This window comes from Drosophila guanche, unplaced genomic scaffold, assembly GCF_900245975.1.
Source record: "Drosophila guanche unplaced genomic scaffold, DGUA_6, whole genome shotgun sequence".
In the NCBI taxonomy this organism is placed as follows: Eukaryota; Metazoa; Arthropoda; class Insecta; order Diptera; family Drosophilidae; genus Drosophila; species Drosophila guanche.
This window is the reverse complement of record NW_022995748.1, coordinates 4,548,416-4,556,698: the sequence shown is the minus strand read 5'-3', so window position 1 is coordinate 4,556,698 and position 8,283 is coordinate 4,548,416. Positions and strand designations below refer to the sequence as shown.

General features: G+C 47.8%; 1 protein-coding gene across 1 annotated transcript; it reads left to right on the top strand.

Moving 5' to 3' along the window:
* Positions 1-3,445: 3,445 nt before the first annotated feature.
* Positions 3,446-7,942, top strand: LOC117584402 (probable multidrug resistance-associated protein lethal(2)03659). Its single transcript, XM_034273265.1, has 6 exons — positions 3,446-3,640; positions 3,838-4,243; positions 4,308-6,052; positions 6,110-7,319; positions 7,381-7,797; positions 7,867-7,942. The coding sequence occupies exons 1-6, from the start codon at positions 3,573-3,575 to the stop codon at positions 7,897-7,899; spliced, it is 3,879 nt and encodes a 1,292-aa protein (XP_034129156.1). The 5' UTR covers positions 3,446-3,572; the 3' UTR covers positions 7,900-7,942.
* The last annotated feature ends 341 nt before the right edge of the window (positions 7,943-8,283 follow it).

The following is an 8,283-nucleotide window of genomic DNA, read 5'->3' as shown; positions in this document are numbered from 1 at the left end:
CAAGCAACCCCCAGATATACACCACACACACACACACACACCCTTATTAAACCCTCATACATATGGTACATACATACATATGGATACGCACCTTTGGAAAAGCTCTACCGTAGGACTGGACTGGACTGGACTGGACCCCTGTCCTTGTCCCATTGTCCGCCGCACTCCCGATTGTTTGTTTATTTGCTTGTTTGCCTTTGCCCGTTCACACCGCAGCAAATCGAAACGAATCGATGGGAAAACGGAGAGGGAAAGGGAAGGAACATCGAAAACGAAGTAAAACTCGTTGGGCACGGCAGGGCACTCGTTTCTGTACCTTCAATATTGGACATTTAACTTGCCCGTTAACGGGAACACATTTTGAAATAAATGCATGGGGGAAATCAAAATGCAGAGAAAAGGTGTTTATCCATAATAAAATATAATCGAGTATGTGCATTCCATTATATTAAATTAAGTTACAATAAGTAAGAGCTCTCTGTCAGTATTTTTGTTCAGCAAATGGAAGTGTGAGTCATTGTAAGTATTTTCATTGTATGATTTAAAAGCTTAAGTTCATTAATTCATACATTAATTGAATAGGCAGGCCATATTTTTGTTTAGTAATTGTCTGTAGTATTTTCATGGGTTTATCATGAACAGAGATTCGTGAATAGCTCAAATGATGGATAAACTAGCGCCAGTCGGTATACATCTGTACATAGGTAGGTAACGATGTATATGCACTTTGTAGTTTGATTTACAGGATGATAATTGCACTAACATGATGTACGAAAATATTTCATTTCGTGTGAACGCGGCGGCACTGAACGGCATCCATGGATGAGTATGTCATTCCGGTTGCTGGTGGCACAAAGCAATGCGATTCAATCAGTTTTCAATTACCATGGTGCATTTCTACAACAGTAATCGAATTATTCTCCTTATGGGCCCCACCTTTGTCCGACTGGGATTATGCACTGACAAAACCCCCAGGGGTGCCCTGGCAATAAACCTTATTTACGAGTAGTAGAAATCGCCCGCTGTGCGAAAAGTCAGCCTCAGTTGGCGAGGGGCACAACCCTTCTGCACCCTTTAATGGGGTCTCTGGACATGCCAGCAGGCATGTTAGCCCTTTTGGAATAGCACCCCATGCCCCCACCCCATACTCCTCCTTTGTCGGTGTCTCTCCCTTTCGCACCCATTGGCACGCACCGTTAACCGCAGCCGTAGACAGAAAAGGCAGCAGCAGCGGCAATTGCAGCTGCAGTGGCCGCTGCCGCTGCCGCTGAAGCTAATGAAACTCGTCTCTCGAACGCGGTGGACTGTGGACCGCAGAAAGACGTGTTTAAATATAGTTTTCGTTAATTTTCGTTTGTTGTCTTTTGTTGTCCAAAGAGCCCTAGTCCGACTCCTCCTCCTCCTTCTTCGACGACGAATATCAGCAGCAGCCACTGATAAGAGAAGCTGTCCCTTCCGCTGTGCCCTGTGTGCCCTGACTCCGCTGTGGTGCCCCTGCTGCTGCGGTCGGTCGTCAATTTGTAACGAAACATATGTTTGCCCCAAGTGACAGCCGCACTCACGCACTGTTGATGTCCGCTGATAAAAAAGTGAGAGGAAACGCGACTGAAAGGCTGGAATCGAGTTTCAATGATTCAGAATACTCTTGCTAAATCAATGTAACCAGCTGATCATATGATTATGGTCAGATTTATTGCAATATAATCAGAAAAACTCTTATGCAGATTCCAGAAAAGATCAGTTTACCTTCCAACTAGAATGCCCTTCTCCGCGTGACAAACATATACCCAAATTGAATAGTCCCTTTTAAAGGGTATTTATAAATACAATGTATAAAGCGGAGAGTGCATCAGACAGGGCAAAGGAAGAGCAACCACTGAGTCAGAGAACGGTCAATGTCCGGTTAGCCAGGGCGCCCCATATTGATATTGATACTGGTTCGGCTCCGTACGGTCGGTCACTTTAGCAAGTTGTCATACTTATCTCTAGGTATGTTTATTTGGCTGTATTTCTTTATACCCTGTACTTTTTTGGGTACACGGGGGTATACATTTAAAATGTGTGCAGGTTTGGAGAGCTTTAGGAGCGGCTTGCTGCCATTTTTTGTATTTTCTTCAATGATTTTGGTTGAATGTGGTTAAACATGGTTTACCATTTCGGTACTCCTAAAACAGATTAGAGGATATCTCATAGTTGTATTACTTGTGTGTGGCTATGTTCGTATAGCTGTTCACATATTTACCTTATTACTCCGCTTAATGCCGATGCACGTTGTGTTCATTTCATATCTATTTCCACATATTTTTGCGACGACCCTTCTTCACCTTTATCTTTGCTCTTCTTGTTTACCTTTTGCATTAACTCATATCACATTTTATTTTCATTTCTCTGTTTCCTTTTCATCACTGTATGGGATTTGCATCTTTTTTTTGCATTCCAATTTTGCGGTTAATTATACCTTGTGGTCGCATATTTTATGTAAATAAATGTTAAAAAAGGGTGCGGACATGTGCACAAATACAAAATTTGTATTACAAATGTACATTCTTTTAACAAACAAAAAATATGAAATGTAAGCTTGCCGATAATTGCCTGAAGTACGTGCACAAATCCAAGAGTTTTTGCAATTAATTCGCTGTTAGGTTATTCTTGATTTTGCAGAGCACTCTCCACTATTACTACTTACACAAACTTGTCTATAGAATTCAATATACTCATTATACTGTGTAGAGTATAATGCTTAGTGACCAGCTGCATCCAACTGTAATTTTTAGGGTCTTCCTGCATGTTTGTTTGTGAACGTGGCACGTTTGTGGTTCAATTTGTTAGTTAATTTGTATTTGCTGATGGCCAACGAACTGAGCAAGCGATGGCATGGTTACAGTTCACATAAATATTTAAATTGTTATCAAAATGCCATGCATTTGTTGTTTCAGCTGTTGTCGCTGCACAAATAGCAAAAAATAAACGTTTTAAGTTTCAAAATTGAGCGCTCAAAAATCTGTGTTGGCTGGCAGTGAAATTTGTAAAATTGCCTGTCAAACTCATGTATTCATCAACAGATGGCGCTGAGTAAAATACGGTTAAGAAACATGTAGAGCTGTAATTTTTGGCTGGAGTTCATGTAAGTCACAAGAGATGGCGCCACTTGAATGGCTGTAAAATTCAAGTCAAGCTCATTGATTGAATTGGAGAATGACTAAAGGCAAGGACTAAAATGATGCCCGAACTAGTCCCTGCTGGCTTCCATGTGTCTTGACCTTAATAAAGCATAATAATTATCATTTAACCATCTGATGAAAGCATAGAAATATATATATATATACACCTTAAGGTAAAGAAGATTATCTCTAAGATAAGCGACGTCATTTAGGTGAGAAATATTCCGTAAATTTAATCGCTGATTTGACGAGTGTCTGGTCCAGAGCAAGTTCGAAAGCGAAGCACTGCAGACGCTTTTATATGAAGTTTTCCTTTGGCATAAGTTAATCCTAAAAGTAATACCAAAATCGGTAGCTGAAAATTGAGAGTACCTGCGGGATAAGTACTTTCAAAAATAATTAATATAAATCATGCAGTCCGATAAACTCCCACCCAATCCCCGTGAATCGGCAGGACTGTTGTCCTCGCTTATGTTTTGGTATGTTTTATATTCGACTTTGAGGCTGTTGGCATCATCATCAAGTTGTCACGTAAAGTTCAGAGATAATGAGGTACATTTTCCGATAACGCTGTCACCTCGGGCTATCGTGATTTGATATCAACCATAATGATATCTCAGACCCAAACATTTCCTATATACATGAAATAATACATTTTCCTGGCATCTTACGACAGCTTTGCTCTGCCCATTCTCTTCAAAGGCCGCAAAAAGACGCTCCAACCCACGGATCTCTATCAGGCACTGAAAGGACACAGGGCGGATGATCTTGGCGACAGATTCTTCAAGACATGGCAGGCCGAGGTGGAGGCGTGTCGCCGTCAGAGGCGCAACCAAGAGCCGAGCATCATCAAAGTGATTCTTCGTGTTTTTGGCTGGCAGCTGCTGCTCTCTGGACTCATCCTTGGAGTCCTGGAACTGGGCACCAGGGCCACTGCGCCCTTGTTGCTGGGCGCTTTGATATCGGAATTTACAGCCCATGGAAATGGCGATGGACTGTGGGCACAGCTCTATGCAGCTGGCCTGATACTCACCACCTTGGCCAGCGTTCTCCTCTTTCATCCTTATATGATGGGCATGATGGTGAGTGAGTCTTTCACTTCTCCCAAGTTTACATTTTCATTGATGATTTTCCCTTCCCCTACAGCACTTGGCCATGAAGATGCGAGTGGCCGTGGGAAGTGCCATCTATCGCAAGGCTTTGCGTTTGAGTCGCACTGCTCTGGGGGATACCACCACGGGTCAGGTGGTTAATCTGATATCCAATGATTTGGGTCGCTTCGATCGAGCGCTGATACACTTCCATTTCCTGTGGCTTGGACCCCTGGAGCTGCTGGTTGCCTCGTATTTCCTCTACCAATCGATTGGCCTGGCCTCGCTCTACGGCATTGCCATTCTCCTGCTCTATCTCCCAGTGCAGACTTACCTGAGCAGACTGACTTCCGTGCTGCGTCTGCAGACAGCTTTGAGGACGGACCAGCGGGTGCGGATGATGAACGAGATCATCTCCGGGATTCAGGTGATCAAAATGTACACCTGGGAGCGGCCCTTTGGCAAGGCGATCGAGCGGCTGCGACGCAGCGAGATGAGCTCCATTCGCAAGGTGAACTACATCCGCGGCACTCTGCTGTCCTTTGAGATCACGCTCGGCAGAATTGCCATCTTCGTGAGTCTCTTGGGCTACGTCCTGATGGGCGGAGAACTCACTGCGGAGAAGGCCTTTGTGGTCACGGCCTTCTACAACATCCTGCGGCGCACTGTGAGCAAGTTCTTCCCCAGCGGAATGTCCCAGTTTGCCGAGCTGTTGGTCACGTTGCGCCGGATCCGCTCATTCCTGATGCGCGATGAGACAGAGTCTGTGCCGGAGCAGGACGATGGCGATGCCAAGGAGAAGCCCACAGAAGTGATGGTGGAAATTGAGTCCTTCACCGCACGCTGGAGCCGTGAGCACCATGAACCGGTGCTGGACAGGATCAGCATGAGCCTGAAGCGTCCTCAACTGGTGGCCGTCATTGGTCCCGTGGGCTCGGGCAAGTCCAGCCTCATCCAGGCGATACTCGGCGAGCTGCCCGCTGAGTCTGGAGATGTGAGGATCCAGGGCAGAGTGTCGTATGCCTCGCAGGAGCCGTGGCTCTTCAACGCCTCCCTGCGGGACAACATCCTGTTCGGCCTGCCCATGGACAAGCATCGCTACCGTCGTGTGGTGCAGAAGTGTGCCCTGGAGCGTGACTTTGAGCTGCTGCAGGGCGATCGGACAGTCGTGGGCGAACGTGGAGCCTCCCTCTCGGGTGGCCAACGGGCGAGGATCAGCCTGGCCCGAGCCGTGTACCGCAGGGCGGACATTTACCTGCTGGACGATCCGCTCAGCGCTGTGGACACGCACGTGGGTCGCCATCTGTTCGAGGAATGCATGAGGGGCTTCCTCAAGCATCAGCTGGTCATCCTGGTCACCCATCAGTTGCAGTTCCTGCAGCAGGCCGATCTCATTGTGATTATGGACAAGGGCAGAGTCACAGCCATTGGCAGCTATGAGGAGATGCTCAAGAGTGGCCAGAACTTTGCTCAGCTCCTAGCTAAGAGTACTTTCCATGAAGATGGAGACTACAATGAGGCATCTGGCGATGGGAAATCCGTCTATTCCCGTCAGAGCAGCTGCCAGAGCAGGACAAGTGTCAGCTCTGTGGACTCTGGTGGCGCGGATTCCATCAACGAGGAGGTGCCAGCGGCAGTCCTGCCCCCGCAGGAGTCACGTTCCAGCGGAAATATCGGGCTGGACATGTACCGAAAATACTTTGGCGCTGGCTCCGGCTGGATTCTGTTTGCCCTCGTCGTGTTCTTTTGCTTGGGCACACAGCTGCTGGCCTCTGGCGGCGATTACTTTCTGTCTTACTGGTAAGTAGAAGAAGCTTTCACATGGAACCCATAAATAATCCTCCCTTTTCCCCACAGGGTTAAGAACAACAATCAATCTTCGGCTGAGGATATTTACTACTTCAGTGCCATCAATGTGGCACTCGTGATCTTTGCCCTGCTCCGAACTGTACTCTTCTTCAGCATGGCCATGCACTCGTCCACTGAGCTGCACAATTCCATGTTCCAGGGTGTGTCCCGCACAGCGCTGCACTTCTTCCACTCGAATCCCTCGGGCCGCATACTGAACCGCTTCGCCATGGACCTGGGCCAGTTGGATGAGGTGCTGCCGGCCGTCATGCTGGACTGCATACAGATCTTCCTCACCATTGCCGGCATTATCTGTGTGCTGTGCATCACCAATCCCTGGTATCTGGTCAACACGTTCCTCATGTTCCTGGCGTCGCACTTCCTGCGGCGGTTCTACTTGAGCACCTCGCGGGATGTGAAGCGCCTGGAGGCGGTGGCCAGATCCCCCATGTACTCCCACTTCAGTGCCACCCTGAATGGTCTGCCCACGATCCGCGCCTTGGGCGCCCAGCGACTGCTGACTGGGGAGTACGACAACTACCAGGATCTGCACAGCTCTGGCTACTACACGTTCCTCTCCACCAGTCGCGCCTTTGGCTACTATCTGGATCTGTTCTGTGTGGCCTATGTGATATCCGTGACGCTAACGAGTTACTTTGATCCACCCCTCGGCAGTCCGGGGCAAATTGGACTGGCCATCACCCAGGCCATGTCCATGACGGGCACCGTGCAGTGGGGCATGCGGCAGTCCGCCGAGCTGGAGAACTCCATGACCTCCGTGGAGCGTGTGGTGGAGTACAGAAACCTCCAGCCCGAGGGCCAGTTCGAGTCCCCAGCAGACCAGAAGCCAGCCAACAGCTGGCCCAAAGATGGACAAATTGTGGCGGCAGACTTGTCGCTGAGATACAATCCCGATCCGAGCACCGATCGAGTACTAAACTCTCTCAGCTTTACGATCCAGCCGCGCGAGAAGATCGGCATTGTGGGTCGCACCGGTGCGGGGAAATCCACGCTGATTAATGCGATCTTCCGACTGTCCTACAACAACGGCACCATGCTGATCGATGGCCAGGACACGGCAGCGATTGGACTGCACGATCTGCGCAGCAAAATCTCGATTATTCCACAGGAGCCGGTGCTCTTTTCTGGCACCCTGCGCTACAATCTGGATCCCTTCGAGCAGTACACGGATGAGAAGCTCTGGCAGGTCCTAGAGGAGGTAAGCTTTAGAATTTTCACTGTTTTCCTTTGCACAAATCTCTATCCTTCCTCCCGTTTAGGTTCACTTGAAGGAGGAAATCTCTGAGATGTCCACTGGCCTGCAGAGCCTCATCGCCGAGGGTGGCACCAACTATAGCGTCGGTCAGCGTCAGTTGGTCTGCCTGGCACGTGCCATTCTGCGGGAAAACCGCATCCTGGTCATGGACGAGGCCACGGCGAATGTGGATCCACAGACCGATGCCCTCATCCAGTCTACCATTCGCCGAAAGTTCAGGGACTGCACTGTCCTCACCATTGCCCATCGCCTGAACACAATTATCGATTCGGATAGGGTCATGGTACTGGATGCCGGCCATCTCGTGGAGTTTGGCACTCCACACGAACTTCTCACGCAATCCGAGAGCAAAATCTTCTACGGCATGGTCCTGGAGACGGGCAGAGCGAGTTTCGAGCAGCTTCTAAAGATTGCATACACTGTGAGTGGAAAATTCCTAAAGTCTTTCAATATTCGAAGACATTTAACATTTTTATTGTCACTTTTGCAGGTTCAAGAGAGCAAATCGGAAGAACAATTTTAAATTATAAGAGACATACATAAATGTGTGCGAACCTCTTTATTAAATGCTGCAGCAAGCTTCGCCTACTAAAATTGATTCTAAGCAGTCTATTACCTAAGTATATTGGTAAATTTGGAATTTACGCATTTAATGGATCTTTATGATAGCCAGAATGACGACATTCATGTCCAGTGCATACCCTAAATAATATATGAATAAAACGCCATCTAGCGTTATATTTTTGTACTTGAACATTTTTGCCACCGTCTGTATACTTTTTATGCTGTAACTATTTCTCAACAGGTGGCGCACCAGGTTTTTCGAATATCGAATCACGAATCTGGTTTAACTCTTCGCTTAATTGGACTAAAACGGCACCTAGCGTTCGATTTTTGTACTTTAACA

Coding starts and splice junctions, on each gene's coding strand:
- LOC117584402 (XM_034273265.1), top strand. CDS start 3,573: ATGCAGTCCGATAAACTCCCACCCAATCCCCGTGAATCGGCAGGACTG. Junction 6,053..6,109: donor GATTACTTTCTGTCTTACTG/GTAAGTAGAAGA, acceptor TTTTCCCCACAG/GGTTAAGAACAACAATCAAT. Junction 7,320..7,380: donor TCTGGCAGGTCCTAGAGGAG/GTAAGCTTTAGA, acceptor CCTCCCGTTTAG/GTTCACTTGAAGGAGGAAAT.